The 13,497-nt window shown below is 45.4% G+C and overlaps 1 protein-coding gene across 1 annotated transcript in view; it reads left to right on the forward strand.

Annotated features, from left to right (window-relative positions):
- Positions 1-13,497, forward strand: part of RAD50 (RAD50 double strand break repair protein) — a 97,393-nt gene that overhangs the window by 32,518 nt on the left and 51,378 nt on the right. Inside the window, exons 11-14 of the mRNA XM_066591148.1 lie at positions 4,600-4,782; positions 5,193-5,350; positions 9,723-9,898; positions 11,587-11,824. Of these exons, the coding sequence (XP_066447245.1) occupies positions 4,600-4,782; positions 5,193-5,350; positions 9,723-9,898; positions 11,587-11,824 (755 nt within the window). The remainder of the gene's footprint in view (positions 1-4,599; positions 4,783-5,192; positions 5,351-9,722; positions 9,899-11,586; positions 11,825-13,497) is intronic.

Here is a 13,497-nt window from a genome sequence, read left to right on the forward strand (position 1 = left end):
CACGGTCCGGAACCGGGTTCTGCTACCAGCTCCGAAGAGGCGCCTACTTCAGAAGCAGGTTCGCTCCTTGCGCGCCCGCTGCACGATGACTATCCGTTACTGTATGAGGGTGCCAGGGCTGATGGTAGCGGCCTTCTAGGCAGTCCCATTTACCCAATTCCATTCCAGGGCTCTGCAGTGGACTATCCTGTCGAGATGGGACAGGTCGGTGACATCACTCGAGCGAACAATCAGGATACCGCTGAAGACGCACCGCGCTCTACTGTGGTGGCTGGATTCTCCACAAATACATCTGGGCCGATCCTTCATTCCCCACCGGGGGCAGATCCTGACCATAGATGCCAGCCTCTCAGGCTGGGGAGGAACCTTACGGAACCTGGTAGCCCAGGGAACCTGAACCCGGCAGGAAGCCCAGTTACCAATCAACGTCTTGGAACTTCGGGCCATATTTCGGTCACTGCAACACTTCTCGCAACAGCTGAAGGGTCTCCCAGTCCGGATACAAATGGACAATGCAACAGCGGTCGCCTACATAAATCACCAGGGTGGCACCCGCAGCAGAGGGGTCATGCAAGAAGTCGCAGAGATCCTGGCGTGGGCCAAAACGTATGTTCTCGCACTGTCAGCAGTTCACATCCTGGGGGTGGACAACTGGATTGCCGATTATCTCAGCAGGGAGACGGTCGACCCAGGCGAGTGGGAGCTACACCCCAAGGTGTTTCACGAGGTTTGCAAGCGGTGGGGGCGACCGGATGTCGACCTCATGGCATCCAGGTTCAACCACAAACTTCCGAACTTCGTGGCAAGATCAAGGGATCCCAGGGCGGTGGCCGTGGACGCGCTGGTAATTCCGTGGACGGGATTCCAGTTTCCATACGCATTCCCTCCCTTTCCGCTGATCCCCCAAGCTCCTCGGGCGAATCAGGAAGGAGGAACTCCCGGTAGTGCTCATAGCCCCGGACTGGCCACGTCGGACCTGGTACGCAGAACTCGTCGACCTACTGGCAGACGCCCCGTGGCCGCTTCCTCTGCGAGAGGACCTTCTCCTACAGGGACCCCTCTTCCACCACAGTTTAGCCATGCTACGTTTGACAGCGTGGCTATTGAGGCCAAGGTCTTGAGAGCCCGCGGATTTTCAGAGCCGGTCATCAGGACCATGATTAAGGCCAGGAAGCCATCCTCGGCCAAGGTGTACTACCGGGTGTGGAAAAACTTCCTACTATGGTGCGAACAACGGGGATTCCATCCGATGCGTTTCTCCCTAGTGCGGCTCTTGTCTTTTCTTCAGGACGGCCTGGAAATGGGACTCAGTCTGAGTTCCCTTAAGGGTCAGATATCTGCACTGTCCATCCTCTTTCAAAGGCCATTGGCGGCTAGGTCTGCCGTGCGCACCTTTCTTCAGGGGGTTGCGCACGCCGCCCCACCGTACCGTTCCCCGCTTCCGCCCTGGGACTTGAACCAGGTGCTCGATGCACTGCAGTCACAACCGTTCGAGCCGCTGAGGGAAGTTCCGTCAAGGATACTCTCCTGGAAGGTGGCTCTGCTAGTTGCGGTGATCTCCATCCGCCGAGTGTCGGAAATTGCAGCCTTATCGGCAAAACCACCATTTACAGTCTTCCATCAGGATAAAGTAGTTTTGCGCCCGATCCCCCTCGTTCCTGCCTAAGGTGGTCTCGGACTTCCATTTAAACGAGGATATTGTGCTACCGTCGTTCTGCCCAGCCGCGGTTCACCCGAGAGAGAAGACTCTTCACAGGCTGGATTTGGTGAGAGCTTTACGAATCTACCTAGAACGGACAGCATCGTTCCGACGGTCTGATTCTTTGTTCGTCATCCCTGACGGACCACGGCGGGGCCTGGCGGCCTCCAAGGTGGTCATTTCTCGCTGGATACGTCTGGCCGTGGTGGAAGCCTACCGCTCCAAGGAAAAGACGCCACCGTTCCGGGTGACGGCTCACTCCGCAAGGGCGGTGGGGGCTTCATGGGCAGTTCACACTGGGGCTTTAGCCGCACAAGTATGCAGGGCGGCTACGTGGATGTCGCTGCACACATTTTCAAGATTCTATCGAGTGCATACTTTTGCCTCGTCCGACGCCTCTCTAGGACGGCGAGTCTTACAGACGTCTGTCAGCTGACCGCATGGATATGTGCTCCCACCCCAAGAGGGACTGCTCTAGAACGTCCCACGGTCTTGGCTGTGTCCCCCAATGCAACGAGCGAGAAAAGAGGATTTTTGGTACTTACCGTAAAATCTCTTTCTCGTCTTGTTCATTGGGGGACACAGCACCCACCCAGATATATATGGTGGCATCCGGTTCGGAGTTTTAGTTATGGTAAGTTGCACATAGTGCAGGCGTGGTTTCACAGTTGTAACCGTTATGCCTATTGTTTTTGTTCCTTTTTGTGGTTCAGATCCTGCGTGGCTACTCCTACTGCTGGCTGACAAACTGATTAGCTTTATGTCAGCAGGAGGGGGTATAGCCTGCAGGAGGAGTTAACATTTTTTTGTGCTTAGTGTCGCCTCCTAGTGGCAGTAGCTATACCCACGGTCTTGGCTGTGTCCCCCAATGAACAAGACAAGAAAGAGATTTTACGGTAAGTACCAAAAATCCTCTTTTTTTCTATTTGGTTGCAATTTGTTAACAAATTTTATGATGTATGGCATTTGCATCTGACTTGGGTTCACCATTTTAATCATTAAATGAAGGGACAACGGGGACTATCGGGCAGCCGATGATGCCGTGATGTGCCAATGTATGTTCTTTAGACTGAAGAGATTGTCTTAAAGTCGCTGTGAATATTTGTGTATTTTACTGATACTTCAATAAAATATATATTGAACAATAATCTATTTTAAGGGCCATTTACACAGGACCATTATCGCTCAAAATTTATTCAAATGAATGAAATTGAGCGATAATCACGCTGTGTAAACGCAAAAAAAAAGCTTACTTTTCATCCACTTCTCGTTATTGCTGATCTTCAGTCAGCATAAAAAACATCACTGAATTCTCGATAAGTGTAAATGCTCCGCTTGACGTAGAACTCTGCCTGTCTAAATGCTCTGCACGAGTACTAAAAGCCTTAGGCCTCATGTCCACGGGCAAAAGAAGAATTAAAATCCGCAGCGGATTTTAACTCTTCTCCTGCCCGCGGATCCGCACCCCATAGGGATGCATTGACCACCCGCGGGTAGATAAATACCTGCGGATGGTCAGTAAAAGTGATTTTTAAAAAAATGGAGCATGAAAAGATCTGGACCATGCTCCATTTTTGTGCGGGTCTCCCGCGGGGACGGCTCCCGCGGGCTTCTATTGAAGCCTATGGAAGCCGTCCGGATCCGCGGGAGACAAAAATCAGAATTTACTCACCCGCTCCGGTTCTTCCCTTCGCCGCGGCTCCATCTTCTCTCCGTCGCGGCCGGATCTTTTCTTACGGGCCGGCGCATGCGCGGGGCACGTCACCGACGTCACCCTGCGCATCCGCCGGGCCAAAGAAAAAAGATCCGGCCGCGACGCAGAGAAGATGACGCCGTGGCGAAAGGAAGAACCGGAGCGGGCGAAAGGTAAGTTAATTCTTATTTTTATGCCTCATGTCAGGGCAGGAGGGACCCGCTACGGATTCTCCATGGAGAATCCGTAGCGGGCCTGATTTTCCCCGTGGACATGAGGCCTTAAAGATGATGTCAGCGCTTGTGCAGTCATTTAGATGACTGTTATCACGTCTAATTGGGACATTAGCTTAACTAGAATTATCATCCATGTATCCGCCACATTGGAAGCACGTTTTTAACTTCTTTATTAGAATGAACAAGATGTTCTATGGGGAGGTAACTGGCTTATAACAATGAAGGAAGTAGTCTTGAAAAGTAGTCCATGGAAGCCTACCTAAAAAATAAAAAGTAATTGAAGTTACCCTGCCTTTAAAAAAATGATGGCCCAGCCTCAGTCTAAGCCATCAGTATCAGCGGATTGAAGGTGCCTCAGTGCTCCTATGAGTGCCATAGCCTCTTCACTATTTATATCTGAGCATGATCGTGTTTGTACTCAAAACCCATTGCTGGTGCACTGGAATATGGCTTACTTTCATACCCGTTGTATAATTTAACTGTAACTCAAAACACCTACAGTCTATTGTCTGCCTATTTAAGTCGGCAGTTTGATGTCTGATTAGTTTTAATAGAATCCTGCAATTCTCCTAAATAAGCTGTCTTAGCGGTAAATTGACCGTACTAATGTAACAAAGAAGTGAAATGACTAAAATGGTGCCAAATGTATGTGCCAAGTTCCAACAATTAAAAGTTAGAATTTTTCTCCTTCCTATAAAGAAACATATCATAAAATTTGAAGTCTTCCCAAACTCAGAAAAATAATCCTTGATTTGATGTGCTTGATTTATTTATTTTTTTACAGTGAGTGTATGCTTTTATGCACTTTGTTTAAAGATACTTTTATATTCGGAACATGACAAATGTTATTGAGTTTGGAGGAAAAACCTTAATAACCACATATACAGAATAGCATGGATTCATGACTTTAGAACTATGTCTGGCATTGCTAATATAACTAACATCAATTTTTTTTTTTCTATTTCTACCAGGAACGTGAGTTGGAAAGTGTAGAGAAAAGTTGCAATGTGGATACCCTAAAAAATGAAGTGTTGCAGCTACAGAATCAGAGATCTGAGTTGGATAGAACAGTCCGTAAGCTGGATCAGGAGATGGAGCAAATGAACATGCATACAATGACTCGCACACAGATGGACATGCTGAAGAAGGATAAGGTGAACTCTTTACAATTGCATTAATGCATAAAGGAACTTGAAAACTAGAATAAGGCCACTCTCACACACACCGGTTTTTACGTGTTAAACACTGTAAACTGCCTCCATTGATTTCAATGGGGCTTCTCAGACAAGTGTTCGAACTCCACGATTTTTGAACGCTATGTGCTCTATTTTAGTACGTTTCAGTTCTTTTTTTTTTTTTAACGCAACTCATCACCCATTATAATGATGGGGTGCGTTAAAAACGCTTTTGAATGTGTTTGAAAACAAATGCCTCTGTAAGAGAAGCCTAAAAGTTTTATTTCCTGATGTCCCTGTTGGAGATTATTGGCTTCACTTCACTTTTTATTTACTGTCTTTAATAATAAATGTTTTCTGCTATGTTTTTTCACTGTTTTGTGATTTAGACGGAAAAAGATGAACATATTCGAAAAATCAAGTCCAGACACAATGATGAGTTAACTTCATTGCTGGGGTATTTTCCAAACAAGAAACAACTTGAAGACTGGCTGTATTCAAAGCACAAGGATATCAATCAGACCCGAGACAAACTGGCCAGGCTAACGTAAGTGTGTTGGAAGCAATGGTGCAGCAGTTTACAATACAACTAATTGCAGTGCACTGATTGTCAATGTAAAGGGTGTGTTCACAGGTAACATTAATTACTTTTTCAAAATATACAATATATACAGTTAGGGCCAGAAATATTTGGACAGTGACACAAGTTTTGTTATTTTAGCTGTTTACAAAAACATGTTCAGAAATACAATTATATATATATAATATGGGCTGAAAGTGCACACTCCCAGCTGCAATATGAGAGTTTCCACATCCAAATCAGAGAAAGGGTTTAGGAATCATAGCTCTGTAATGCATAGCCTCCTCTTTTTCAAGGGACCAAAAGTAATTGGACAATGGACTCTAAGGGCTGAAATTAACTCAGAAGGCGTCTCCCTCGTTAACCTGTAATCAATTAAGTAGTTAAAAGGTCTGGGGTTGATTCCAGGTGTGTGGTTTTGGATTTGGAAGCTGTTGCTGTGACCAGACAACATGCGGTCAAAGGAACTCTCAATTGAGGTGAAGCAGAACATCCTGAGGCTGAAAAAAAAGAAAAAATCCATCAGAGAGATAGCAGACATGCTTGGAGTAGCAAAATCAACAGTCGGATACATTCTGAGAAAAAAGGAATTCACTGGTGAGCTTGGGAACTCAAAAAGGCCTGGGCGTCCACGGAAATTAAACGGTGGTGGATGATCGCCGCATACTTTCTTTGGTGAAGAAGAACCCGTTCACAACATCAACTGAAGTCCAGAACACTCTCAGGGAAGTAGGTGTATCTGTCTCTAAGTCAACAGTAAAGAGAAGACTCCATGAAAGTAAATACAAAGGGTTCACATCCAGATGCAAACCATTCATCAATTCCAAAAATAGACAGGCTAGAGTTAGATTTGCCGAAAAACACCTCAAGAAGCCAGCCCAGTTCTGGAAAAGTATTCTATGGACAGATGAGACAAAGATCAACCTGTACCAGAATGATGGGAAGAAAAAAGTTTGGAGAAGAAAGGGAACAGCACATGATCCAAGGCACACCACATCCTCTGTAAAACATGGTGGAGGCAACGTGATGGCATGGGCATGCATGGCTTTCAATGGCACTGGGTCACTTGTGTTTATTGATGACATAACAGCAGACAAGAGTAGCCAGATGAATTCTGAAGTGTACCGGGATATACTTTCAGCCCAGATTCAGCCAAATGCTGCAAAGTTGATCGGACGGCGCTTCACAGTACAGATGGACAATGACCCCAAGCATACAGCCAAAGCTACCCAGGAGTTCATGAGTGCAAAAAAGTGGAACATTCTGCAATGGCCAAGTCAATCACCAGATCTTAACCCAATTGAGCATGCATTTCACTTGCTCAAATCCAGACTTCAGACGGAAAGACCAACAAACAAGCAAGACCTGAAGGCTGCGGCTGTAAAGGCCTGGCAAAGCATTAAGAAGGAGGAAACCCAGCGTTTGGTGATGTCCATGGGTTCCAGACTTAAGGCAGTGATTGCCTCCAAAGGATTCGCAACAAAATATTGAAAAAAATATATTTTGTTTGGGTTATGTTTATTTGTCCAATTACTTTTGAGCTCCTAAAATGTGGAGTGTTTGTAAAGAAATGTGTACAATTCCTACATTTTCTATCAGATATTTTTGTTCAACCCTTTAAATTAAACGTTACAATCTGCACTTGAATTCTGTTGTAGAGGCTTCATTTCAAATCCAATGCGGTGGCATGCAGAGCCCAACTCGCGAAAATTGTGTTACTGTCCAAATATTTCTGGCCCTAACTGTATGTTGATGTGGCCTTGTAATGCAGTCACGTGACTGTTCTGACCACAAGTGTGTGCATGCAAAGATCTCCAATGAACAGTGTAGGTGTTGAGTAGGGATGAGCGAGTATACTCACTAAGGCACTACTCGCTTGAGTAATGTGCCTTAGCCGAGTATCTCCCCGCTTGTCCCGAAAGATTCGGGTGCCGCTGCGGGGTGGAGAGCTGCAGGGGAGAGCAGGGAGGAACGGAGGGGAGATCTCTCTCTCCCGCCCGCTCTGCCCCGCTACCCGCCGCAACTCACCTGTCAGCTGCGGCGGCCCCCGAATCTTTAGGGACGAGCAGGGAGATACTCGGCTAAGGCACATTAATCCAGCGAGTAGTGCCTTAGCCAGTATACTCGCTCATCCCTAGTGTTGAGGTCTCAGTGGGACGTGGCCAGAGATGTTTCTATTCCACCAAGACCTCGGCGTATCCTCCTGCATAAGACCAGCATGATTTTGTGCAATTGGGAAAAATCTGTTTATTCCTAATTCACATCTTTCTGCTGCATTTAAAATAGCAGGAGAAAATTGTGCAACCTAGTTGGTGTGGTTATGTGTGAGTTTAACAGCGTTCTTGTAATAAGCGAAATGTTGAAGTTGTCACTACCCTTATTTACATTCACTGTTAGATTTTGTTTGCCGCCATGTTGAGAAAAGATATAAAGCCCAATCATTGTGTCTTTCATAGTCGTAGTACCCTACACACCATTAACAAAGATGGCAATGCACAATATTATTGGTCTAAGAGTACTTTTAGATGAACTGAGTTCATGGACAGATCTAATGAGCACCAATTGACACACGTCAATCAGTGGTCATTTAATTAATTTTCTTTTACATGGCCTGAAATAGGCTTATGATCCCTAGTACGATCATTCGCCCCCATAGGCTGACTCTGACTACATCTCCATGTTCACCAAATATTTTTATGCTCCCTGAATCTTAACAGTTAGCCAACGAACGAGCATTCGCTTGTTCTTCAGCTGATCATTGGTCTTCTTCACACGGCCTAGTTGTCGGTCCAACAAACATTTGGAGGAACTTTTCGTCTTGATAATCGCCCTACGTAAAATGACCTTAACCCCTTCAGTGGCAGGTGTATTATTTACATGTCAGCGCAGCAAGCCCCGGAGATTTTCCTGAGGCAATTAGAAGTGGCAAACGTGTACAGTGGCACAATAACTGCCTGTCCTGGCCAACATTTAAGCACTAGAGCTGTCCACGGAAATCTTCCGGGGTTTAACTGCATGGTCAGTGCAGCAAGCCCCGGATAATACAGGTTAATACGGGTGTACAGTATGCATCCTTCAGTGCTATCCTTTGTAGCCCCCAGTTACATACATGCATGCTTGTCTGTGTGTGGTAGCTGCTTACATGTATTTTCTATATCAAAGAGAAGTAGCAAATCGCATGGGAGCAGCAACAGCGAAGTAGTAATGGTGCAGTTTGTGGCCATCTCTGGAATCCCTATGATAACACTTAGAATATGGATATTTTGACTCCTGTGTGACACTAGAAATGAGTAGATGACTACATCTTCCATGAAGTTATGGGAGTAGAGAAACATTCAGCAATTTCAACAACTCATACTGTAAACTACAATAGAGTGTCACATGCATACCTGGTCTCCTTTCTCTAATGCATTGGGGAGAAGGGGATCTCCATTATGTCAATAGATGCTGATTCCACTTTTAGGACTACCGCCTATCAAATATTTAAAGGATCTTATTTTGACATGCCATAAATGTCTCAGATTGGAATACCCCTTTAAGTTTTATTGTGGTCTTTGATATTCTTGTAACCTGACAATATGGCCCTTGGACCAGAAAAGATTGCATCCTTGGTCTAATACATGTAATTTAAGTGGGATAATCTGTTAAGTTACTCAGATGTATTGAGCTGCTGATTACTTTGACGCATTCAGCATTAGTTACAAGCCATAATCGACTTATTTGTAATTGACCATTGAAGTGTGGAGGCTGCAGATAGCACATTACAACATGGCTTGCACTAAATTTTAACTTATTGTGTAAGTGTCACTGAACTATTTTCCATTCCCATATTTGGCAAAATATATACTGTCAATGTGGCTTCCCTAACTGTGAGTATGCTAAAAGCTGTGTAACACATTAGATTTCCCAAGTTACCCACACAGAAACAATTCTATCATGAGTCTCCCAAAAGTTTTTAGAAAAAAGTCCTGATCTAGATCCTGTTTTCAGTGTGTGATGCTGTAATATGCACATTAGTTCTCCCATGTTTGTGGTTTAGGATTCTGCCCTTGCATCACCGAAACTGTGACTTGTAATCTAGTTTCCTCATTTTACTACCAAAAAAAAAAAAAATTCCGATGTAATAAGGTTTATCTTGTGTGTGTGTGTGTGTCAAGTTATCTTTAGCCATTAAAATAATATTCTCTTATCTTAACACAACAGCAATTAAAAGGGTTAACAAACTGCAAGAAAAGTTATCATAATATGTTAACACTAAAGTTAAACCCCTCTGTTCTACCACTAATGTAACATAAATAATTGGACTAATTGTAGCCTTTTATATTTTAATGCCTCTCAGCAAGGAGTTGGTTTCAGCTGAACAGAATAAGAACCATATGAGTTCTGAACTGCGTAAAAAAGAAGAACAGTGTGTATCGTATGAAGAAAAGGTCTTCGATGTTTGTGGTAGTCAAGACTTCGACAGTGACTTGGTGCGGCTGCAGGACGATATAGAAAAAACCTCTAAACAGCGAGGTGAGCTGCTGAGTTTGATCAAATGTAGTTCAGGTTTTCCAGGTATTTGCTAGCTTGTGTTTTTTCATCTGTTTCTTTTTCTATGAAAATATATAAAACCGTAATTTCCAAGCAGGCATTTTAGTTTCTCTTCACTATGGCCTCTTGATGTTGGACAAGTGCATCTAACAGTTGAAAAAGGGAATATTTTATTGGATACGTAAAAGATGCAACAAGATACTTTTTTTGATTTGGGTGGAAATGCTGTGTATTAAAGGGGTTGTCTCGCGAAAGCAAGTGGGGTTAAGTACTTCTGTATGGCCATATTAATGCACTTTGTAATATACATCGTGCATTAAATATGAGCCATACAGAAGTTATTCACTTACCTGCTCCGTTGCTGGCGTCCCCGTCTCCATGGCTCCGTCTAATTTCGGTGTCTTCTTGCTTTTTTAGACGCGCTTGCGCAGATGCGTCTTCTTCCTTCGGCTCGGCAGCAGCAGCGTTTTGGCTCCGCCCCCTTGTACGCATCATCGCGTAGCTCCGCCCCGTCACATGTGCCGATTCCAGCCTCCTGACAGTCTATTACACCCAATGTTGATCTAGAGCACTGATGGCGAACCTTTTAGAGACGGAGTGCCCAAACTGCAACCCAAAACCCACTTATTTATCATAAAGTTCCAACACATCAGGGGGCGGGGCTTATCACAACGTATGATTTTTACTGCCCAGTCACAGTTTTCATTCAACCAGGTCTCAGTTATTCCCATTATGTCGTAGTTTTCCTCAGACACAATTCCTTCCAGTTTGTCAACTTTATTGGTCAGACTTCTAGCATTAGTCATCATACAGTTTAGAGAGTTTTGGTTATTTTTTATTTGTGTGACCCTATTCACTGTTCTGTTAGTTATAAATGTACTAACCCCTCTTACCGTTCCACCGCATTTCAATTACTTCCTTCTAGATTATTGTCTACACTATCTTCCCCTCTATCTCTGTGATTGCCTTCCCCCTTTACCAGTCCCTAATTTAAACACTCATCAAACCCTCTAGCTAATTTCACACTGTGTTTCTGATGTGACGTGGTACAGTTAGGATTTCAGAAAAAAATACTACTTTAGGCCCCCTGTCCACGGCTATTGCGGAATATCACCAGCGATATTCCGACGCGGAGGAGGAGGCAGGGCCACTGTCAGCTCTCTGACACATAGGCTCACCGCAGGAAATCGCAGCATGCTGCGATTAGAATCCCGTGAGCTGAGTAGCGCTATGATTCTCCACTCGTGGACGCCGCAGCTGCACTTTCCATAGCAAAGCTATGGAAAGCGTTCACTGCGTTACCCGCGGACGGATTATCGCCGCGGGTAACGCAATGAACAATTGCCCGTGGACAGGCAGTCTAATAGGTCTTTGCCTTAAGCTTTACATCCTAGTTCTTGGAAATAGTTTTTAAGGACCCTCCACCTACCTCTAACTTTGTTGCCAATGTGTATCATTACCACCAGATCCTCACCAGCCCCTCCCAGTGATCTGTCAAACCGATCCGTGATGTGTCCAACTTGAGTGCCAGAAAGACAACACCCCGTTCGACCATCCTGTTAGCTGACTTGGGTTGATCTAGATTTTATAATCTGCTCTTTAATATTTTGCATGTTGGGCTGCCTGAGGCATCTTGTCTTAAAAGCTATATTATTTATGCTCTTTCCCAGCAATGTTAGCAGGAGCAACGGCAGTATACACACAGTTCATCACTCAGCTGACAGAGGAGAACCAGCCCTGCTGTCCAGTTTGCCAAAGAACCTTTCCTTCAGAAACTGAGCTGCAGGATGTAATTAATGACATGCAGTCGAAGCTCAGACTGGTCCCAGATAAGCTGAAGACTACAGAAACCGAATTAAAGAGAAGAGAGAAAAGAAAAGATGAAATGATGGAGCTGAAGCCAATGAGGCAAGTGCACCATGACCTGTTCTCTTCATTCACCTACTAGTAAAGATAAATTAATTTTCTGTCCTACTTACAATCGAACTAACATAAATTTTAATGTGTGTGTGTAAAGATGCTTGTACACACTGCAGATTACCCACAGTGACCACATGGGGATTACCGCTAATTGCTGGACAGCACTTGGACTTGCTATTATTTCAGTTAGCAAGTCCAAGACTTCACAAAGAGGTTGCGGAATAAGTTGGCGCTATACAAATACCAAGATTTATTTATTAGGTTAGTTGCTAAGTGAATCTGTATCTTAAATGTGTTTAACTTTTCATTACCCTGTAAAGGCTCATTTACACGGAGCGATGAACGCTCAAAGATCGCTGAAATGACAGTTTGAGTGACAGCTTTGAGCGATCATTTTGCATAAACTATTAAGTAGCTACTCAGCTACTTAAGATCAATTAAGTGCACAAATGAAGCCTTAGCTGAAAGCAGTTAATAGCCCGAAGGCTCTTATCAGTTTTCAGTTTTTTTGTTCTCCAGCGGGAAACAATGCTATCAGCACTACCAGTGGAGAACTGCTGATAAGGCCGAATGACTATTTTTAGGTTGGACTGAATTTAATGATCAGCTAGCAGTGAATGAAAAGTGCCCGATGGCCGCCTATTTAGACAGAACGATTATCGCTCAAACAATCACTTTTTGGCGACTTTTGCACTATCATCGCTCCGTGTAAATGGGCCTTAAAGGGGTTGTCCCGCGCCGAAACGATTTTTTTTTTTTCAATAGCCCCCCCCGTTCGGCGCGAGACAAACCCGATGCAGGGGTTTAAAAAAAAAAAACACGGATAGTACTTACCCGAATCCCCGCGCTCCGGTGACTTCTTACTTACCTTGCGAAGATGGCCGCCGGGATCTTCACCCTCGGTGGACCGCAGGTCTTCTGTGCGGTCCATTGCCGATTCCAGCCTCCTGATTGGCTGGAATCGGCACACGTGACGGGGCGGAGCTACGAGGAGCAGCTCTCTGGCACGAGCGGCCCCATTCAGAAGGGAGAAGACCGGACTGCGCAAGCGCGTCTAATCGGGCGATTAGACGCTGAAAATTAGACGGCACCATGGAGACGAGGACGCTAGCAACGGAGCAGGTACGTGAATAACTTCAGTATGGCTCATAATTAAAGGGGTTGTCCGGCCATAAACATTAGATCTCATTACTTCTGTTTGCCCAATACAATGCACTTTGTAATATACATTGTGCATGGTAAATGAGGCAAACACAAGTTATTGACTTACGTGTAGGGGTGCCCCCCCCTGTGTTGCTCCTCGGTCGTCCCTGGTTACGACAAGAAATCTTCTTTTCTTGTCGGGCCGGCTCCAGGTCTTGACGGGACGTCGGGGACGCGCTTCTCACTTCTGCTCTCTACTGCGCATGTGCAGTAGAACTTCAGCTGCTGGGAACCTCTCCCAGGGGGCGCGCGGCTGCTGGCATCTGTAAGGTAAGTGGACGGCCGGGCTCTCGCAGGGGGGGGGGGGGGGGGGAGGCAGAGGGCTGTGTGTGTGTGTGCTGCTGGTGGTGGTGACCGGGCAGTCAGGAGTCCCGGGGGAGGGCCGGGCTCTCGCAGGGGGGTGTGTGTGCTGCTGGTGGTGGCCGGGCTGTCAGGAGTCCCGGGGGGGGGGGTAAGTG

Source organism: Eleutherodactylus coqui, chromosome 2, assembly GCF_035609145.1.
Source record: "Eleutherodactylus coqui strain aEleCoq1 chromosome 2, aEleCoq1.hap1, whole genome shotgun sequence".
Taxonomy (NCBI): Eukaryota; Metazoa; Chordata; class Amphibia; order Anura; family Eleutherodactylidae; genus Eleutherodactylus; species Eleutherodactylus coqui.